General features: G+C 35.6%; 2 protein-coding genes across 2 annotated transcripts in view; one reads left to right on the forward strand and one right to left on the reverse strand.

The window, feature by feature from the left end:
* The window catches only part of LOC142337622 (fizzy-related protein homolog), a 270950-nt gene that overhangs the window by 170513 nt on the left and 77666 nt on the right, over positions 1-22771 (forward strand).
* The window catches only part of LOC142337623 (ubiquitin-conjugating enzyme E2-17 kDa-like), a 461614-nt gene that overhangs the window by 2115 nt on the left and 436728 nt on the right, over positions 1-22771 (reverse strand). Inside the window, exons 2-3 of the mRNA XM_075386990.1 lie at positions 5925-6013; positions 4886-5059 (exon numbers count right to left, since the gene is read on the reverse strand). Of these exons, the coding sequence (XP_075243105.1) occupies positions 4886-5059; positions 5925-5948 (198 nt within the window). The 5' untranslated portion in view covers positions 5949-6013. The remainder of the gene's footprint in view (positions 1-4885; positions 5060-5924; positions 6014-22771) is intronic.

The raw sequence follows: 22771 nt of genomic DNA on the forward strand, positions 1-22771 counted from the left end.
AAGCTGTGATATGTTTTCATATTTGTTCAACAATGGCTAAGTTTCTAATTGCGTTAAACATTAACAAAAATGATACAAAGAAATTGTGATCTTGTCACAATTCTATTTTTCCTGTGAATCTTGGATGAAGGTAATTTTGCTGAGTGAGCGATACGGTTAATCTGAAATTCAAAGGTAGGCGAGATGACTAGCTTATGGGATCAACGGTGAAATTGAACTCAAAATGTGATTCTAAGTTACAGTAAAATTGCCACAAAAACTGATTTTTTACTTTGTAGTGGGAGCTAAATTAATTTTGCAGTTACGTATAGATTGTCTTGCTGAGCAGCCTCTATTTAAAAGCACTTTGAGCAGAATAAGCGAAAAATAAAAGTAGTCTAGAGTAGTCGAACAGTTTTTACGCAAAATGTTGAAAAAACTTTGACTTACAATAAAAGCGAAAAAAATTTTTAATTGACGTAGAAAAAATCTGGACCTAAAATAAATAATCAAAATTTTCTTAAAAAAATTCAAAAAAAGCAAATATCAGAGTTAAAATTTCACATTTGAACAAAAAGCAACGCGTATTTTTGCGCAAAATTAGAGCGAGAAAAAATCACGCCCCAAAGTAACTCCCTTTTGCGCTAAACTTCCTGTTTCGGCGTGTTCAAAACCCGTTCTCCAATTTGATCTGTTACATATTATGTTAGCGGAAAATATCCCCCATTGACATTGCTTACCATAACTCCAATTGCGATTGAGAAGACAAAAAAAATTTAAACTTATTTTCGTACAAAAACATTTTTAAAGTAAAAACTACTTTTGTCATTTCGTTGTTGGGCATACTCCTGTCTCTAAATGACAATATATACGCTTGTATTGATACCAAAAAACATAAGAGATGGTAACCAAGACCTGCAACAAAAAGTTCAAGTAGCGGGCATCTAAAATTGGGCCTAATGGGTTATCACGTTTCCCCTTTTCAATTCGTTTTTCGATACTGACTGCTGATTCTCTACTGAAGAGAAAATTAAGTTAGCACCCTCTTATTTTACCAAGTAAAAATTCAATTTTTGCGTCAATTCAACTCCAACTTAAGATCACATTTTGAATACAATTTTTAGACCATTGAACTAAACCTTAACTAGTCCTCTCGCCTACCTATGAATTTCACATAAACCGTAACGCTCACTTAATATAAATCCATATGTAAAAAAGAGGAACTCGATCCAAGACTCACAGAAAAAAGAAAAATGTCACAAGCTGTGATATGTTTTCATATTTGTTCAACAATGGCTAAGTTTCTAATTGCGTTAAACATTAACAAAAATGATACAAAGAAATTGTGATCTTGTCACAATTCTATTTTTCCTGTGAATCTTGGATGAAGGTAATTTTGCTGAGTGAGCGATACGGTTAATCTGAAATTCAAAGGTAGGCGAGATGACTAGCTTATGGGATCAACGGTGAAATTGAACTCAAAATGTGATTCTAAGTTACAGTAAAATTGCCACAAAAACTGATTTTTTACTTTGTAGTGGGAGCTAAATTAATTTTGCAGTTACGTATAGATTGTCTTGCTGAGCAGCCTCTATTTAAAAGCACTTTGAGCAGAATAAGCGAAAAATAAAAGTAGTCTAGAGTAGTCGAACAGTTTTTACGCAAAATGTTGAAAAAACTTTGACTTACAATAAAAGCGAAAAAAATTTTTAATTGACGTAGAAAAAATCTGGACCTAAAATAAATAATCAAAATTTTCTTAAAAAAATTCAAAAAAAGCAAATATCAGAGTTAAAATTTCACATTTGAACAAAAAGCAACGCGTATTTTTGCGCAAAATTAGAGCGAGAAAAAATCACGCCCCAAAGTAACTCCCTTTTGCGCTAAACTTCCTGTTTCGGCGTGTTCAAAACCCGTTCTCCAATTTGATCTGTTACATATTATGTTAGCGGAAAATATCCCCCATTGACATTGCTTACCATAACTCCAATTGCGATTGAGAAGACAAAAAAAATTTAAACTTATTTTCGTACAAAAACATTTTTAAAGTAAAAACTACTTTTGTCATTTCGTTGTTGGGCATACTCCTGTCTCTAAATGACAATATATACGCTTGTATTGATACCAAAAAACATAAGAGATGGTAACCAAGACCTGCAACAAAAAGTTCAAGTAGCGGGCATCTAAAATTGGGCCTAATGGGTTATCACGTTTCCCCTTTTCAATTCGTTTTTCGATACTGACTGCTGATTCTCTACTGAAGAGAAAATTAAGTTAGCACCCTCTTATTTTACCAAGTAAAAATTCAATCTTTGCGTCAATTCAACTCCAACTTAAGATCACATTTTGAATACAATTTGTAGACCATTGAACTAACCTTTAACTAGTCCTCTCGCCTACCTATGAATTTCAGATAAACCGTAACGCTCACTTAATATATATCCATATGTAAAAATGAGGAACTCGATCCAAGACTCACATAAAAAAGAAAAATGTCACAAGCTGTGTTATGTTTTCATATTTGTTCAACTATGGCTAAGTTTCTAATTGCGTTAAACATCAACAAAAATGATACGAAGAAATTGTGATCTTGTCACAATTCTATTTTTTCCTGTGAATCTTGGATGAAGGTAATTTTACTGAGAGCGTTACGGTTAATCTGAAATTCAAAGCCAGGCGAGAGGGTAAGCTTATGGGATCAACGGTGAAATTGAATTGAAAATGTGATTCTAAGTTACAGTAAAATTGCCACGAAAACTGAATTTTTACTTTGTAAAAATAGTGGGAGCTAAATTAATTTTGCCGTTACGTATAGATTGCCTTGCTGAGCAGCCTCTATTTAAAAGCACTTTGAGCAGAATAAGCGAAAAATAAAAGTAGTCTAGAGTAGTCGAACAGTTTTTACGCAAAATGTTGAAAAAACTTTGACTTACAATAAAAGCGAAAAAAAATTTTTAATTGACGTAGAAAAAATCTGGACCTAAAATAAACAATCAAAATTTTCTTAGAAAAATTCAAAAATAGCAAATATCAGAGCCAAAATTTTGCATTTGAACAAAAAGAAACACGTATTTTTGCTCAAAATTAGAGCGAGAAAAAATCACGCCCCAAAGTAACTCCCTTTTGCGCTAAACTTCCTGTTTCGGTGTGTTCAAAACCCCTTCTCCAATTTGATCTCAAAAATCATGAAAATGTGCGAACATATCTTTAAAACATATCTGAAAGAATTCAGGAAACAACTCGAGGCAGAGAAATGACCATCCTCGCAGAACAGAGTCACCTTCTACATAAATGCACTGAACACTTTCAAAACAACAACAGGAAAAAACACGAAAACGTATCTGACAAAAACTAATTTTATCTGAAAGCAATACTAAAATTGCTACTCTAAAAAACTAGGTCCTGACAAAAGAGCTGGAGACCTTTGAAACAGATAGTTTGCAACATAATGATACCAATAGACATAACCCAAATAAATCGTAAAGAGAAAAACTGAGGAAAGGGGAAGCTGAAGAACAAAATCAACAGAAAATTATTTTTATAAAAGTTTGCAATAAAATCCCCTCATCTCCTCCTAGATCGGTCAAGCACCCAATACTTTACAGAGAAATAACCTGAAAACAATTTGAACAATATAGTTCAGTGAAAAGTGCCCTGTCTGGCTTTCAAGTGTTCGGCGAAAAATATAATTACATTTTGTGCTGGATCAGTCAACCAAGCCGAAACTAACCTGAAAAAAATTGTATGATTTATTTCAAAGAAGAGTGCCATGTCTAGCTTTCAAGCGTCACCTCATAGTAGCAACACGAATAGAAAACCTTAGGTAAAAATTGATCCAGAAAAACTACAGCGGAAAATTTAGAAAATCAGAAAGAAAGACAAAAAAATTAGAAATTTATACAAATAACGACTCAAATCTATCTCCAATTTTTCTAGCAAAAACAACTCAAAAAAATATCAATCGAAAAGAGACAGCAAAACTGCTGGAATAACTAACTTTAACAAGAAAACTCCCAAAAGCTATAAAAGTTAAACACAACAAAATTGCAACAAAACAGCTGAAAATTGAATCAAAGTTAATAATTACTTCAGATGGTAAAAAATGGCTTTCGGCTTAATAGTTATCATAATTAGGAGAAAACCTTTGACTAAAAAGGTCTCAGTTAAATTCAAAACATATTTTGAAAAACCCGCACGAGATCAAAAAATTTCGCTGATTTAACGATAGTTATTTCTCTCTTCTCTCTGCTCTTACGAAAATTAATCTAAACAATTTGTTTTCACGCATTTCACTTCTGTTTCAAATAGACTCCAATTAAATTACCGATCAAAAAAGACGCTCTAACAATGCTTCTCTCCGAGTAGTAAAAAAGACAGCGTCCCAAAACAATCTAAATTCCTTGAATTGTAATAAATGTGATGAATTAAATTCACTGAGTGGTTTTAAATGACGCCATTAGAGGTTATCATATCCCACTGTTATACTAATAAATTTTACAGAGAAAAAATTACACCAATTTTGGTGGACGTTTCATTTGACCTTTAGTGAACTGCTGCCACTTGAGTTCTTCAGCTGCTGACACTTGTGAATGAGAGAGAAATTTGTCACGCGAAACGATAAAGTCAAAGGAGTAAAAATTTACACGATAATTCAAAACAGCCGAGCAAAAAAATTTGCACAAAAACATAGCCGGTAGAATGTTTTGCATAAAAAGAAATTTTTTGCATGAAAAAGACCAACGCGTTTACAGTGATTGCTTCAAGCTTTGTTCGAGAGCAATTAAACAAATGTTCGAGATTGATAGATTGTACCATTTCCAATTGAAAGATACACCCTCAGTTGTTCTGAAATAAGCCAATTTTTTCTGAAATCTTTTCGAGAATTTGGTTCGCTGTAAAAAAATACCTTGGGCGGCTTGAAGGGATAGTCTGTGGGAAAGTGAATGGTGAGAAAGAAGACTCCTCCCTGGAAGGGACTCTCTGGGGGTCCCATTATGGTTGCTTGCCAGTGAAAGAAGTCATCGCCCACTGGTCCTGCTGAACACTGAGCAGGAGGGTCTCGCTGGATGTCTTCATACTCCTACAAAAAGATAACATCAGATGACGCTGTTAACTTTAAAATAGAAGCTAGAGATAAAACAACAACAAAGTCTAGACGCATCGAAAACTTCGATCTCTTCCGTTTGTGTTCCTCCCCCAAGCTTAGTTGGTGTATATTATTAGCAAGCCCCACGTACGCGCGCAATAGTATCACAATGATTTATAGTAAAATGGCCCGTACTTTTTCAGTGGTGTTTGCATAATGTACTAGGGGGCTGTTGGGGCAATAACGGAAAAGATCCGAAAGCTTTTCACATTAAACCTTGTAAATAGGGCTTCCTATGTAGGTCAAAAAGTGTCTCAAAAGCACGTCAATTTGTTTAACTGAAGAAATTTGCAGCTGGAGCTGGAAGTTGGAGATGGAGTTGGAACACTTGATTGCAATTTAAATGACAGTCGAAAAACAAATCATCCAATTAATTTAATTTCATGCATAACAATCATTTCGACTTTTTCAATTAATTGCAATTATTCCAAACCCTTAAAACCAGCAATTAATACACTAATTCCGATGGTCTAATCGTCTTAGAGTTTCTAAACGTTTCTTAATGCTATACAGCTGGAAATCATCCAGATCTCTGTCCATTTTTTCTCGTCGTCACTAATTTGCAAGAATCAGCCAAGTCCAAAATTTCTCAATTTTTGATATAATATCCGAAAATTTGCAATTAATTCGCATGTCACATATCAAATAACTGGTTTTGCAAACTATTGCAATCAATTGATAGGCAGGTATAATTGTAACAGCAATAACTTATTCCCCGTTTTCTTTTTGCGATAATTCACAGAACGCAAGAACTTCCCCAGCAAGGCAACACATTCTGACCAAAGAAAAACGGTCTCACCTTCTTAATTCGTTTCAAGGCCATTAATAATCTGTGGATAGTTAGTTTATAAACCTTGCAGTGATCCCACGTAATCACAGAATCAATCTGAAACAAATAAAAGTTTTTCTCTTTCAACCAGTCGTTTGTTTTTAAATAAAGTTTAAGGCTGTAAGTTAAAATCTGTAACATAGTGTGCATAACGTACTGGGGGCACAATAGAAAAAATCGTCAATTTTATATCTCTACAATTATCCATTTGGGTACTTGTTTTCAGCCAAACAGTGCTTGCTTTTACGAATTGCTTGATAGAAGGCTGTCAGAAAAATTGTTATGAAGGTATCTTGAGCAACAATTCCCTTAAGATGAAGAAGTTTACAGCAATAAATTACAATGATCCGCTTTTTTTCAATTAGGTGAATTGCATGTTATTGTGCGTTGAAATAGACAGCCGGTTGACTGACGTTAAGATAAGGCAGAGTTTGAGAAAGGACCGAAAAAAACTTTGGCAACCAAAATTTCATCTAAAAACTTACGTTCTTAGTCTGCGTACATCCTAAAGTAGAAATAATCATGCTTATGTTGAGCAGTAAAATTATTGTTATTTAGAGGTCGTGGTCATCAAAAAGTCCTCACATTTGATTAGCCTTTTTGGTATAATCGCCACGTTAAACATCCATATGTTGACAATATCAAATTACAAATTACCATACGTTATTCATTATAAAATTAGATATAATGATCACTCTGAGGCTGTTCGTTTGAGCTTTAATCTAAAAATGTCTATTTTAAGGAAATTTTCCTAATTGATCTCAAGTGCGGCCAACTTATTCTACTTCAACCATTTTTTATCAAGTTTTGTTACTCATTTTACGCTTTTTTTATTTTTGTGAGCTGTCCTGTTCTTAGGTTCTGCTTAACATTAAGGCGGTCGGCAGAACTTTTGAAGTTTTCGGATCTTCCCCAAAAACTTATATCTCTCTCTAGTTTTTTTACTTAGCTAACTTTTACTATGAATTGTGCGGCTGGCAAGACCCAACATTTCAAAAGAAGATCACGACAGCTGTCATACTTCTACTGTTAACAGCACTTTTATTCCCCAATTAATTTGATGATTTACACGCTGAATGTTTCTAGCAGTTAAAGTCTGCAGGAAAGTTCCATTGAATGACAGACGTGCAAGCACTATCACCTACCAAAAGACGTAAACTTTTTTAACATTTTCGTTGGGAAGTATATAATTTTTGTTTCTATTGATATTGATTTTTTACTATGCACCAGTAAACTTTTCGTTTTATTTCTTGCTGCAGGTGTTTGATGAAGCAGTTCTTCGGTTTTATGGGTTTCAACGACTGCATAGCAAACGGCTTCGACATCAGGAGGGTTATGGGCTGCTACAAAGAATTCATCTACAAATGCAGAAACAACGTAAAGACAAAAATTTATTTGTCAAAATGGATGGCATTAACTTGTCTAGTTGTCAATACAAAAAATCGATTCATTAAAATAAACACAGCTCTTAGGTCAAACTGCGTTAAAAATATGAAAATTAGTTTTGATTGTAGTTTGCCTTGAATTGAAGTTTGCCTTAATTGAAGTAATGAAAATGCCACTTCGTCGAGCAAGGTTGTCACACGAATCGTTGACAATTATTCTCAATTTTATACTAAAAATTTTTATAATAAATATATACTAAAACTATAAATCTAGCATATCAAGGACTTGATTAAATAAAAAATCATGGAAATTTTTGTAAGAAAAATTAGTCGTTACAATTTATCAGGAGCCAAAAATTGCGCTTGCACTCTTTTTAATAAAAAAAGAATAAATTCGGAACCGGTTCAAATGTGCTTGGAGAAAAAATTCGAGTCAAAATGAGATCAATGGGAAAAGTTTTTCTAGCCAAAGTCAAAGGAAAAATTGATTTGCTCAAATTATGCAACAATTCAAATAAATGTAATTCTGAAAACTTTACTGATATGGTTTTAAACTTTAAGAATGTCATTAATAATTGCCACTTAATTTTTCTACAAGGTGACTATATCATACATTTATTAAAACACAATTTTTCTTGTTAGTGAAATAATAACGCTTGGATAATCTTACAAACTGAATCTCTCATTGATGCAACGCTGAAGATCACCTGAAACGGTTCCATTAATTTTGGAGAAAATACAGTTTCCAAAACTCAGTTTTATCGGTTGGAAAGACCAAGGACTACTGCTCTTTGAATATTGGGGGCGAAGTAGTTCATCCCGTGAATACAGTCAAAGATTTAGGTATTTATGTTTCTGAAAACCTTAAATGGAACGTCCATATATTGAGAAGACTTGGCTTATGTTTCTCTCTTCTGACATCAATCAAAAGAAATCTGCGTTTTGACTTTCCTCTTCAAACCAAGTTAACAATGTACAAATCATTCTTTTTGTCAACTCTCCTTTACGAATCTGAGATTTGGTCTCCCCTCCTGTGCTGAACTAACAAAATTAGAGAGTTTTCAAATTAAAAGTGCTAAAAGGATTTGGTAAGCAAGCTCGTATCGAGACAGATTTTCGAAGTGTAAGTTACTGCCGATTTGCCGCATGCTGCAATTCAAAGATCTTACGATGCTGAATCGAATCTTGACGGGCAAATATGATTTAGGTCCTATGCTACTCATTCAAATTCAATACAATCAACGCTTGCGGAGCTCGTCCAAACCAATTTTGATTTTGAATAGAACAAAGAAATCCATATGTAAAAAGAATCTTCTGTTTAGAGCTGTGAGACTGGGAAATTTAGCTCAAACTTGTACGAGTCTGGAATATTTTCATGGACTACTGTCTTTTTAAAAGTAAATTTAAAACTCTTTTATTTGCTTTTATTAGTGAAAAATTTGATAATAATCAGCTTAGATGTTTATTCTGACTTCCTTTGATATATAATGCCTCATGAAGCGACTAAGTTTTTTACAACTACTACTACATTATGATCATCAGTGGTTGAAAAAAAAACTTGAAACAAGAAAACGATGTCTTTCCTTGAAAAAAAACGAAATTATTCCCTCCAGTTACTGGGATAAATAACTGACGCTATACTAGCACCCGTTGCACTCAAGTTTTGAAGCTAACTTCAAGTTCTCCTTGATTCCGCTAAATACTATATTGCAACAGTACTCAACTTTCCTCTGCAAAAATTTCTTTGTACAGTGAAGGCAGCAGAACTTATGATTAATGCAGATAATTTTTTGCAAACGAAACTAGTATTTCTATATTTTTCACAAAATTAGGAGTGAAACAAACTGGATCCTAATAGTATACAATGAAAAAAGCGTTTTAAAAAAATCTCCGACGTCTCCGAATGCAACAAAAAAACCCCATCCGCGATATTCCAGGAGAACTTCACAAAGTAGCCAAATTTTTAAATTAGGTACCCCTCAGTATAGGTCTTGTACAGTGTAATAAGTAGATTCACTATACCCAGGACAGTCATCCTGTCCTATATCGTTCAATTCTGAAATGGAATCAAAAACTTGAGTGCTTAACACAACCGTAGGGCGGAATTGGCACATTCACTTTGAACAATTTACTAATCCCACTAGTGCTATCAAATGGTTTGCAATAAGTTTTGTCCCTCATCTCAATTTCCTAAAGAAATAAAGCATAAAAGATAACGTCCGCTCAAAATATCTTATATTATTATTATTATTATTATTATTATTATTATTATTATGGCTTCCACAAAAAAATAGCTAGATAAATGGCTTTCCGATAGAAAAAATTTGACCGCTGAAATTCTTTTTTGATTTCAGGCAACACAAACCGAAAACTTGACCGTCTTTGCACAATATTAATATGCTCGCTGATGTTGAACGCATAATAATTGTTCACCAATTTCGATAGCAAGAGAAGATCTGTTAGCACAATGTAATAGTTGAGAGGTAATAAGTTCAGGGATCTCAGTCGTTCGCAATAATCAAGGTTCGGTAGGATCCATTTCGAAACTTTTTCTTGAGATTTTTCAAGGAGTCGCATGTCAGATTTTGAAGGCATATAACAGTTAGATCCATAGATTAAGATTGGAATAAGCGTACTCTTATGAAGATTTAGTTTTGCAGTAACCGTCAGGAGATATGATATGTTTCTTTTAATTTGGTGGAAGAATTTGTTGGCTTTACAAGTCCGCAATTCTACATGTTCCTTCCAAGTGAGGCTGTCGTTCATAGTGATACCAAGGTCCTCCACAGTTCTCGATTGTTCCAGCGACCTTTGACCCAAAACCGGACTTAATCTCGACTTGATATTGAAATTTATGTACTGACATTTCGGTAAATTGAAGCTGATGTTATTTTCGTAACTCCAACGCAATATTGAATCTAGATCTTGTTTGATTCCGTGTGCGTTTCCAAGATTTTCATTATATAATAATTTGAGATCGTCAGCAAAAAGAAAGACTTTGGAGTTGAAAACAGTTTCAGGTAAGTCATTAATGAAAATAAGAAGAAGTAGGGGCCCAAGTATTGAGCCCTGAGGTACACCCGAGGTGACCGGCGAAGTCTTCGATTTTAGATTTCCAATTTTCACGTATTGCAGTCTGTCGCTCAGGTAACTCTTTAAAATCTCGAACAGCTTGCCACCTATTCCAATGCAATTGATCTTACGTAAAAGTACTCCATGATCAATTTGGTCGAAAGCTTTGGAAAAGTCAAAGAGAAGTGAGCTATTTTCTCGATTGTTCTCAGAAAAGAATTTGTATATCTTATCTAAGTCGGTTATCATTTGAAGAATAACTGATCTTCTTTCACGAAAACCGTACTGTGAGTCAGTTATGAGTCCTTTGAAAAACTTTACAATTGAGCCATACAACAATCTTTCTAGAACTTTCGAGACAATGCATAATAGTGTTACAGGACGATAATTTACAACATCTGCTTTCGATCCTTTTTTCTTGAAAATTGGGCTAACTGCTCCTAATTTCCATGCACTAGGATAGGTTCCAAGGCGCCTAAAATTTCTGAATAACTCAAAGATGGATTTCGTAGGTTCTTTTGCGCAGTTCCTGAGGACAACTGCAGGCAAATTATCAGGCCCACATGACTTTGATACGTCTAATGACCCAAGAATTTCAACTATTGCTTCTTCCGTCACAGTAAAACAGTTCAAAATTCTATTTTCATTCAAACTGCTTTTGAAGACCGATGACACGGTGAAAACTGAACAGAAGTATTTATTAAAGAGAGAGGCTTTTCAGCATCACAGTTTGCTACGTCTTTGTTCCATTTAACCTGTGGCGGAACGGACGGTCCTTTTTGTAAGCTTTTAAAATACTTGTACATGGCTTGAGAATTTCGTGAGTTGGAAAGCTTTGATTCGTAATTTTTCTGGTCTAGGTCTACCGCTTCTGCTAGACTGGTTCTCAACGTTTTTATCTTGAGTCTCAACGAATCATTGTTGGCTGGTGAATTCGGTGTTCTCTGTAGCGTGTTAAGCCTTTTCATTAGATGTGATGTCGCAAGCGTGATCCAGGGTGGCAAATTGGATCTATGCTTACTCCGTCTTGGTGTGATTTTAGTGATCGCCTCGAATAACCAATGATACCATTCGCTGAGCATCCGATCGCAATTGCTATAACAAATAGGATTAAAAGGGTTAAGACTTAGATTTTCCTTCAGACCAACGTAATAGCATTTACAAAAGCTCAAAATTTTGTGCAAATCGGACTCAAAATTTTGTGCAAAATTTTGACTGATTTACAAAGCTGGTCAAGAAAACACAATCATTTAGGTGCTAAAGGTTATATAAGATCTTGCATGCTCAAAGCTTTGCTCATCTCGAAATAGATAAAATCAAAGCCCTGTGCATTTTCTACAGAGTAACGCTACCTTTTTTCGTCACGCTGATAATTATTTGCGTTGTTTATGGCAAAAAATCAAGTTTTGAGGAAAAAAACGAAACCTTGCCGGAGAAAGATTATTTTGGATCTTTTCCGTTTGTGCCCCCCAGACGCACGTCCCAAATTTTTACATAATGAGTTACCATATAATTACACATGCTCTGCAAAAGGGGGAGCATAACGTGCTGGGGGGCACAAGCGGAAAGGATCCCATATTTTTCATATCCCTGAGTTTATAGAGAAACTTGCAATTCGTGGGATGCACCATAGTGTCAAGACTAAAAATGAGCATTTATATTCACCAAATAAATTGCTATAAGACAACAAGGAATTTGAAAGACGTTACAACTCTTACCGTCATTCTACAGGCAAAAACGGTCAACTAAGAGATAACCCCTCCCCGAAAAGGGTAGTCGGTCTACTCAGGGGCAGCAAGTCAACTCCTATGTGTATTTATAAAACCTGACAGTAGACAAAAAAAAGCATCAGATGCAAATTGAAGTATAAATAAAGAGCAATTAAAGTATAATGTGTAGTGATTTTGAATTAATATTTGAAAAAACAAGGCATTTAGCTCATTAGCCTCCCCTCCTCGACAACGGTTACTATTGACGCTTCTACTGCAGGGCGCCGGCGCATGGAGCTCGCGCAACGGAGGCAGAGTATGGAGCTACACAAAGGGGCTGTTGGCATCATTACGAACACTGCAGCGCAACCCCGATGAGGCGGAAAGAGTTTTGGCAAGATTGAGATTGAAGCTGATTAAACCCAAAATGTGTTAGAGAGAAGATAAATTAATTTTAGGAAATTCAAAAAAAGAATACAGTGAAGAATTTAACAAAAATTAGTCGTATATATAGTCTGGAATATAAATATAACATTTAAAGTGTACATTTATTAAAAGGTTATTGTATCCAAAATTAAACTATTTTGGGGCGTATGAGTGGGCGTCATTTCATTATTACAAGCAAAAATTTACTCACTTTAGATCTTTCACAAAGTTGCAATTCGCCTTCAATATTAGTAAATAAAGATCTATATTTGACAAACTTGCAGTTCAAAACTGATTCTCATTCATTTTCTAAATTGTTAGATGCAGTTGTTGTTATAAATCTGGTGAGTTTGTTTTTTTTCTGAGTTTAATAACATAAATTAAGTTTATAAGCTCTAGGATAATTTCTAAGTTCTTTTCCGTGCTGCACTACCCCCACTCAGATTGTTGCCGCTTGGTAAGAATCTGGACTCACCCACTAGCTATTCTCGATGTTGTTCTATTTTCCGCTGTGGCAAAGCTTTTGTCAGAAGATCTGTTGTCGTTCCATCTGTTGGCCTGTAAATGAATTTGCTTGAGTTGTCATAAACTCGTTCTCGGATGAAATGATATGTCGATGTGCTTTAATCGTTCGTGAAGCACCGGGTTTTTGCAAACTTTAGGCAACTCCTTTTGTCCTCTCAGTTGGTTGTGAGCTCACATTGTTCAAACCCCAGTTCTGTTAGAAGACCATGCAAGAAGATGGCTTCTTGCACCGCGGCAGGTGAACCCTAGTACTCTGCCTCATAAGATGAGAACGAAACTGTCAGTTGCTGCTTGATTTGCCAAATAACAGATCCCCCACTGTCTCGCAGCTTGAATTAGTATCCTGCGGTCGATTGTCTATCATTGACGTCTCCACTCTAGTCTGCATCGGTTTCGCCAACTAGAGTGCTGTTGCTGCTTGATGGGAAAAACAGTCTAAGAAATTTAGTATGTTGTAGGTATCTCAACACGCGCTTGCCACCATTGAAAAGCTCAAGAGTTGGGTCATTCATGAAGCGTGATAAGACATTTGTGATGCACATGGATTCTGGTCTAGTTTGCTCAGCTCTGTAAAGTAGTGAACCTACAAGACTTATAAAGTCATGTGAATCTACTGTTGTTGTGAATCTACTCATACCTCTTGAGCTGCTTCAGGTTTTCAATTTTTTTCTGCAGGTGATTTGCTTGGTTTGCATTCTTGCATATTGAACTCTTTTAAAATGTTTTGAGTATATTTCTTTGATCTAAAGTTATTCCTTTTTCTGTTTTTGGAATTCGCATTCCAAGAAACTATTCGAGATCTGCCCTTTCGTCTATTTTAAACTTTGATTTTAGTGAAATTTTCTTTTTGTTGATCTCTGTTTGACTATTACCTGCTATGACTAAGTCATCAACCCAGGTTAAAAGAAACAATTTGTTTATCTTCTTTGGCGTTTAGAAAAAGACAGTAGTCGTGTTTACTTCTCTCAAAACCTTGCTGAATTAGAAAAAGAGAAATCTCCTAATACCAATTTTTGGCTGCTTGCTTCAGTCCATAAATGGATTTTTTCAGCTTACAAACTAAATTTTTGCCATTGCGGTCTAACATTTCAAAACAATTGGGTGCTCTAGATAGCTTTATTAGTCTATTTTAGGAAGCAAATAGGAAGTTTATAAGCTCTAGGATAATTTCTATGTTCTTTTCCGTGCTGCACTTCCCCCACTCAGATTGTTGCCGCTTGGTAAGAATCTGGACTCACCCACTAGTTATTCTCGATGTTGTTCTATTTTCCGCTGTGTCAAAGCTTTTTGTCAGTAGATCTGTTGTCGTTCCATCTGTTGGCGTGTAAATGAATTTGCTTGAGTTGTCATCAACTCGTTCTCGGATGAAATGATATGTCGATGTGCTTTAATCGTTCGTGAAGCACCGGGTTTTTGCAAACTTTAGGCAACTCTTTTTGTCTAAAGTTATTCCTTTTTCTGTTTTTGGAATTCGCATTCCAGGAAACTATTCGAGATCTGCCCTTTCGTCTATTTTAAACTTTGATTTTAGTGAAATTTTCTTTTTGTTGATCTCTGTTTGACTAATACCTGCTATGACTAAGTCATCAACCCAGGTTAAAAGAAACAATTTATTTATTTTCTTTGGCTTTTAGAAAAAAACAGTAGTAGTGTTTACTTCTCTCAAAACCTTGCTGAATTATAAAAAGAGAAATCTCCTAATACCCATTTTTGGCTGCTTGCTTCAGTCCATATATTGATTTTTTAAGCTTACAAACTAAATTTTTGCCATTGCGGTCTAACATTTCAAAACAATTGGGTGCTCTAGATAGCTTTATTAGTCTATTTTAGGAAGCAAATAAGCTGCTTTTACATTCATTTGTTTTAAAAAGAAGTTTTTGATAGCTGATAAAGCTAGTAGAATTTTAAAGGTTTCGGGTTTGCTTGTGGGAGCAAAGGAATCTGAATGTTCAATTCCCTCAATTTATTTAAAACGTTTTGCTACATAACGAGCTTTAAGTTTATCAATATTTCCGTTTGAATCATAATTTATGTTGTATACCCATCGGCCAGGAATAATATTTTGTCCTTATTCTCATGAAACTAAGTCCCAACTTTCTGTTTCTTTTGAACTTTCTTTCTCTGTTTTCATTGCTTCAAGCCATTAAGGTTTTTGTTCCGAATTAATTGCAATTTCGAAATTTTCAGGCTCGATGAAATTTTTTCTATCTTTGTGCTTTGAACAGCATGGGAATAGCTTCGACCAAAGTGTTCCAGGGGTGCTCTAGACCTATCACTTTGCTTATTTCTTCTATCTTCTTCTGCTTTTTTTCTCACTCTTTGCCTTTCATCGTACTCTAACCAAAAAGGGACAGCCTTTTGTCTCCTGAAGGAATTGCTATTTGACCTAGTTTACCTATCATTTGCAGTCTTGAGGGTGGTTCGACTGTTTCTGTTGTGAGTTTTTGTCAGGTACTGGCACTTTTGAAGGCTTTCTTTCTACGTTTTTAACTGCAACTTTGAAATTAAACTGTAGATTAATCATGCATTTTGGTTTGACGCTTGGACTTGGTCTCTGTTGTTCAATTTTTTGTTCAACTTCAGTTTCTGTATTGTTTTCAATTTCCTTAACAGCATCTGTTTCAATTGACTCAATCTCAGAATTTAAATTTTTTAGGCATCCTGAAATTCTTCTCTTGCTTAGATAAGTCTAGATATAGAAAGCTGTCTTGTATATTTTCGGTTTCATTATGAAAAACGGGAAAATCGTTTTGATTAAACCTAACGTTTCTAGAAGCAAAAATGTGTCTGACTTTTATGTTTTGCAACAATCGAGAGGTTATGTTATCAGGGTAACCAATGAACAGGCGCTTTGTTTATTTGGAATCAAACTTCGATTTTTTAAAGCATCATTTTTTTAATAGGCTACAGAGCCAATTTTTTTAAAGTTTTTGATGGTCCCTTCTCGAAATTTTTTGAGGGCTGACTTTGCATTTTGTCTTTGACAATCAAAATTTTGTATACATTAACATGCCATATCTACAACACGAAACCAAAAACTTTTTGGCCTTTATGAATCTAACAGAAAGCATCTTTCCGCCTCTACTACTGTTCTAAAACGTTCTGCAAAACTATTTTGCTCGGGGGTTTCAGGAAATGGGAATTTACGAGCTATTTATTTGCTTATGCACAATTTTTTATCAGTTTTGTTTTTGTATTCTTTGCCCTTATCAGTTCGCAAAACTTGTGGTCGGCCGTATTGTGCAACATACTCTTTGAAAGTTTGCAATGCTTGCGTTTTGTATATAACAAATTTACAATTGCGTAGCCACAGAATTCATCTATGAAACTGATTGCACATCTGTTGCCACCTATACTTGATGGCCTCACTGGTCCAATAACGACAGAGTAAACTCTTTCTAGTTTTTGAGTTGCCTTGTCATTGCACACTTTTGGAACAGGCTTTTCCGAAATTTTTCCCAAAGCACAAATTTCACGATATTCTGAAGCTTGGGAACTTTATCTGCTGTTCTTAAAACATCTCTGAAATTCAAATGTCCAAGTCTGTTGTGCCAAAGTTTTGCTCAACATGTGCCCCCACCTAAGTTTGAAAAGTGGTGCTGTTTTTCTTTTCTGCATGGTAAGAAGAACAAATGTCTCTTCTTATCAGTCTGAGGCTTTCCTTGCTTTTGAATTTTAGGACTGACTCATCTTTTGTGTGAACAATTCGTGTCGCTTTTGAACTAATTTTGAAACTGAAATTAAGTTTTTTTGAACTCTGGTACATGCAGAAACTTATCAAAAGTCTACTTATGTAGAACACCTTTAGTGTCTCGTGCTTCCACATCTACATCTCCTAGTCCTTCAATTTTGTTTTCCCTCCATCTGGATTGTTAACTGTGGTTTCTAATTTTTGATAATTCTGAAAACCAAGTTTTATCTATCATCATTTGATCAGTACAGCCTGAATCTACTACTAAATCAGTTTTTGAAACTTCAATTGAGCTTTCAGTGCTTAAACTAGATGCTAGTTTTTGTATGAGGGATTTTTTTTTGTGATGATTACATGCATTTGCTAGGTGGTTTTTAGCCTTGCATATACTACAAACAGCCTTGTCCTTTTTGTAAAAGGCTTAATGTCCAGGTTTTTTGCATACAAAATAAAATCTAGAGCTTTTGAAACTATTAGGCTTCGAAAAAGTCTTATTAGGATGTGATTTGAATGGAGAGTGTATAGCAATTTGATGGGAAGCATTCTTTGCTGACATGGCAACGTGCTGATCTTCCTCCACATCATCTCTTTGTCTGCGGCTCTCTTAAAATTTGGTGAGACGATTCATCAATTTCCACAAAATTCTCTGCAGAATTCTAGCTTTCCTGCAACATATAATGCTCGTATAATGCTTGTGTAAGGCCGTTGAATACCATTGAATTAAAAAGCTACTCAGAAAATTTTTCAGCGGCATGATACAAGCGGGTGACCAGTTCTTGCGCTCTCATGAAGTACTGGTGGATGGCTTTGTCCTCTTTAAGTTGTAGTCTGGCCAACTGCCACATCAGACTTATGACTGTGGTTGTATCGTCGCTTCGGAACCACTGCTAGAGAAGTTGCCAGGCTTTCTACCATCTCTGAGACCCTTACTATTAACACAGTTATCCCAAATGAGCATGAGGCTGCTGACATCTAATGTCATTGCCAGGAAGCACCAAATCTGGATTTTTGGGTTCTCATCTTCTTGCACAGCTGTAGCTCTAGCTTGAGTCTGAGCCCCGTGTTCTTGCGCTTGCGCATCATTGGCATCTTGCTTCGGTAGTGCTGGCCTGTCAGGTAGCTCACGGTGTCTGCGAGAGTTTCAAACAAGCCTTTGTTTTGTGCAAAGGCAGAGAAACGACTGCTCGATGCTGGTAGTCTTCTGCCAACCCACTAAACGTCATCCACTTCAGACTCTTGTTTGGTGGTTCTATTATGAAGTTTAAATTTCGACCTTTCTATCACAAATTCTGATTTAGTTTTTATTTACTTGGGAAATCTCAGATTTTTAATCTTAAAACTCTCGTCAATCTAGAGGAGCTAAAACAGCCAGCACTGACACTACAATCTTAACCAAAACTTTATTGACGTATCAACGGTCTGATTGCTGAGCCCGTAACCTGTTAGCAGGATTATGAACACAATAGCGCAACAACTCCGATGAGGCGGGACGAGTTTTGGCAAGTTTGAGATTGAAGTATTTTATTCTCAGAAGATGTTAGAGAGAATAAGATAAATTAATTTTAGGAGATTCATAGAGAAGAATGGAGTGAAGTTTTTAACACAAATCAGTCATATATATAGTCTGAAATATAAATATAAGATTTACAGTGTGCATTTGTTAAAATGTTATTTTATAAAAAATCAGGCAATTTTGGGGAGTATGAGTGGGCGTTATTTTAGTATTACATGCAAAAATTGAGTTCACTTGAGATCGTTCAAAAAATTGCCGTTCGCTTTCAATATTAGTAGATAAAGATCAATATTTGACAAACTTGCAGTTCAAAACCAATTCACATTCTTTTTCTAAATTGTTAGATGCGGTTGTCGTTATAAATCTGGTGAGTTTGTTTTCTTTCTGAGTTTAAGAACAAAAATTTGGTTTCTAAGCTCTAAGATATTTTCTAAGTTCTTTTCTGTGCTCCAGAAAGACCGAAACTTAAATTTGTCTCTTTGTACGTGATCACATCCGGATACTAACCTCACTTCTTATCGCTGAACCTGGAAGCCAATCTCTCTATGGCTTTTGATGCTGACGGACCAGCTCCTGTACACGAGAAGACATCTTCTCAATGGAAGTTCGTTAAACCAGCATGATGCTCGTTTTTCAATAGCCAAATCTAAAAAACATACCTCTTTGTCATTGATGAGATCTTTGATTGCCAAACTTTTTACTCGAGCTTGCTCTTGTTTTTCTATTCTGATTTTCTGAAAGACTTTTTTCCTGATGAAACTCTGATTCTGAAACGGCTCGCAGATCCTATTTGGTCTTTCATTTTTCTTTGCCCTGTCTTCGTGAAAAAGAATGTTTAGACCACCCTGTTTAACCGGAGAGAGAAAATCTTCTGGTATCTGTCATTTAAAGAGGGCTGATTCAACATTGAAGGTATAAGATTTTTATCAATTAATTTTTCGGCTTCCCTCAGCAGACACAATTAATCATCAATCAGTAGGATCCCTTCAATACGGTCTTCAAGAAAGCGCCGCCGGAGTGCAATGATAGCACTATCGATGCCACTCTTTTGTCCAAGGAACATCTGTACGTTTTCCCCAAGTAATTGTAGATCTCGTTTAAAGTCCTCCACTATACTCCTACCTATAATCCGTCTTAAGACCTCGCCAATGCCAATTGGTCGAACTCCAGGGAATTTATTTAGTGCAATCAGAAGACAAGCGTTACAAAAATTAAAGAAATTTAGTTCTTCAGTGGAAATTCTGATGGCAAATTTGGACACTGTTTTGCAAATATTGATTGAGGAAGGTTTGTAAGATGTCAAAAGTCATCCTTATTCTAGACCAAATGTGCCATGGCTGCCATTTGTTTTCATTGCGGCGCGTTTTACTTTAGAGCCATTATTTTTTCCAAAAATAGAAGGATGAAACAAGCGAAAGAGCAAGAGAGAATCTTGAGTTATCGACCATTTTTTGTATGCATTAAGATAGAACTTTGTATTTCAGTAGCGCAATGAGCAGCTACGTGATAAGTACCACTTCAATAGTACATATTTTTCAACGTATATATGTACAAACCTAACAAGATGGCAATGAGATAACAGCGGACTCTATGATAAGAAATAAATATATTTACCACAGTTTAATAGTGTATGTTAGTAGTACTTCTAATTGCCGTATTGTGCAACATACTCTTTGAAAGTTTGCAATGCTTGCGTTTTGTATATAACAAATTTACAATTGCGTAGCCACAGAATTCATCTATGAAACTGATTGCACATCTGTTGCCACCTATACTTGATGGCCTCACTGGTCCAATAACGACAGAGTAAACTCTTTCTAGTTTTTGAGTTGCCTTGTCATTGCACACTTTTGGAACAGGCTTTTCCGAAATTTTTCCCAAAGCACAAATTTCACGATATTCTGAAGCTTGGGAACTTTATCTGCTGTTCTTAAAACATCTCTGAAATTCAAATGTCCAAGTCTGTTGTGCCAAAGTTTTGCTCAACATGTGCCCCCACTTAAGTTTGAAAAGTGGTGCTGTTTTTCTTTTCTGCATGGTAAGAAGAACAAATGTCTCTTCTTATCAGTCTGAGGCTTTCCTTGCTTTTGAATTTTAGGACTGACTCATCTTTTGTGTGAACAATTCGTGTCGCTTTTGAACTAATTTTGAAACTGAAATTAAGTTTTTTTGAACTCTGGTACATGCAGAAACTTATCAAAAGTCTACTTATGTAGAACACCTTTAGTGTCTCGTGCTTCCACATCTACATCTCCTAGTCCTTCAATTTTGTTTTCCCTCCATCTGGATTGTTAACTGTGGTTTCTAATTTTTGATAATTCTGAAAACCAAGTTTTATCTATCATCATTTGATCAGTACAGCCTGAATCTACTACTAAATCAGTTTTTGAAACTTCAATTGAGCTTTCAGCGCTTAAACTAGATGCTAGTTTTTGTATGAGGGATTTTTTTTGTGATGATTACATGCATTTGCTAGGTGGTTTTTAGCCTTGCATATACTACAAACAGCCTTGTCCTTTTTGTAAAAGGCTTAATGTCCAGGTTTTTTGCATACAAAATAAAATCTAGAGCTTTTGAAACTATTAGGCTTCGAAAAAGTCTTATTAGGATGTGATTTGAATGGAGAGTGTATAGCAATTTGATGGGAAGCATTCTTTGCTGACATGGCAACGTGCTGATCTTCCTCCACATCATCTCTTTGTCTGCGGCTCTCTTAAAATTTGGTGAGACGATTCATCAATTTCCAAAAAATTCTCTGCAGAATTCTAGCTTTCCTGCAACATATAATGCTCGTATAATGCTTGTGTAAGGCCGTTGAATACCATTGAATTAAAAAGCTACTCAGAAAAATTTTCAGCGGCATGATACAAGCGGGTGACCAGTTCTTGCGCTCTCATGAAGTACTGGTGGATGGCTTTGTCCTCTTTAAGTTGTAGTCTGGCCAACTGCCACATCAGACTTATGACTGTGGTTGTATCGTCGCTTCGGAACCACTGCTAGAGAAGTTGCCAGGCTCTCTACCATCTCTGAGACCCTTACTATTAACACAGTTATCCCAAATGAGCATCTGGATTTTTGGGTTCTCATCTTCTTGCACAGCTGTAGCTCTAGCTTGAGTCTGAGCCCCGTGTTCTTGCGCTTGCGCATCATTGGCATCTTGCTTCGGTAGTGCTGGCCTGTCAGGTAGCTCACGGTGTCTGCGAGAGTTTCAAACAAGCCTTTGTTTTGTGCAAAGGCAGAGAAACGACTGCTCGATGCTGGTAGTCTTCTGCCAACCCACTAAACGTCATCCACTTCAGACTCTTGTTTGGTGGTTCTATTATGAAGTTTAAATTTCGACCTTTCTATCACAAATTCTGATTTAGTTTTTATTTACTTGGGAAATCTCAGATTTTTAATCTTAAAACTCTCGTCAATCTAGAGGAGCTAAAACAGCCAGCACTGACACTACAATCTTAACCAAAACTTTATTGACGTATCAACGGTCTGATTGCTGAGCCCGTAACCTGTTAGCAGGATTATGAACACAATAGCGCAACAACTCCGATGAGGCGGGACGAGTTTTGGCAAGTTTGAGATTGAAGTATTTTATTCTCAGAAGATGTTAGAGAGAATAAGATAAATTAATTTTAGGAGATTCATAGAGAAGAATGGAGTGAAGTTTTTAACACAAATCAGTCATATATATAGTCTGAAATATAAATATAAGATTTACAGTGTGCATTTGTTAAAATGTTATTTTATAAAAAATCAGGCAATTTTGGGGAGTATGAGTGGGCGTTATTTTAGTATTACATGCAAAAATTGAGTTCACTTGAGATCGTTCAAAAAATTGCCGTTCGCTTTCAATATTAGTAGATAAAGATCAATATTTGACAAACTTGCAGTTCAAAACCAATTCACATTCTTTTTCTAAATTGTTAGATGCGGTTGTCGTTATAAATCTGGTGAGTTTGTTTTCTTTCTGAGTTTAAGAACAAAAATTTGGTTTCTAAGCTCTAAGATATTTTCTAAGTTCTTTTCTGTGCTCCAGAAAGACCGAAACTTAAATTTGTCTCTTTGTACGTGATCACATCCGGATACTAACCTCACTTCTTATCGCTGAACCTGGAAGCCAATCTCTGTATGGCTTTTGATGCTGACGGACCAGCTCCTGTACACGAGAAGACATCTTCTCAATGGAAGTTCGTTAAACCAGCATGATGCTCGTTTTTCAATAGCCAAATCTAAAAAACATACCTCTTTGTCATTGATGAGATCTTTGATTGCCAAACTTTTTACTCGAGCTTGCTCTTGTTTTTCTATTCTGATTTTCTGAAAGACTTTTTTCCTGATGAAACTCTGATTCTGAAACGGCTCGCAGATCCTATTTGGTCTTTCATTTTTCTTTGCCCTGTCTTCGTGAAAAAGAATGTTTAGACCACCCTGTTTAACCGGAGAGAGAAAATCTTCTGGTATCTGTCATTTAAAGAGGGCTGATTCAACATTGAAGGTAT

The sequence above is a fragment of the Convolutriloba macropyga genome, chromosome 4, assembly GCF_964194025.1.
Source record: "Convolutriloba macropyga chromosome 4, txConMacr16.3, whole genome shotgun sequence".
Classification (NCBI taxonomy): Eukaryota; Metazoa; Xenacoelomorpha; order Acoela; family Convolutidae; genus Convolutriloba; species Convolutriloba macropyga.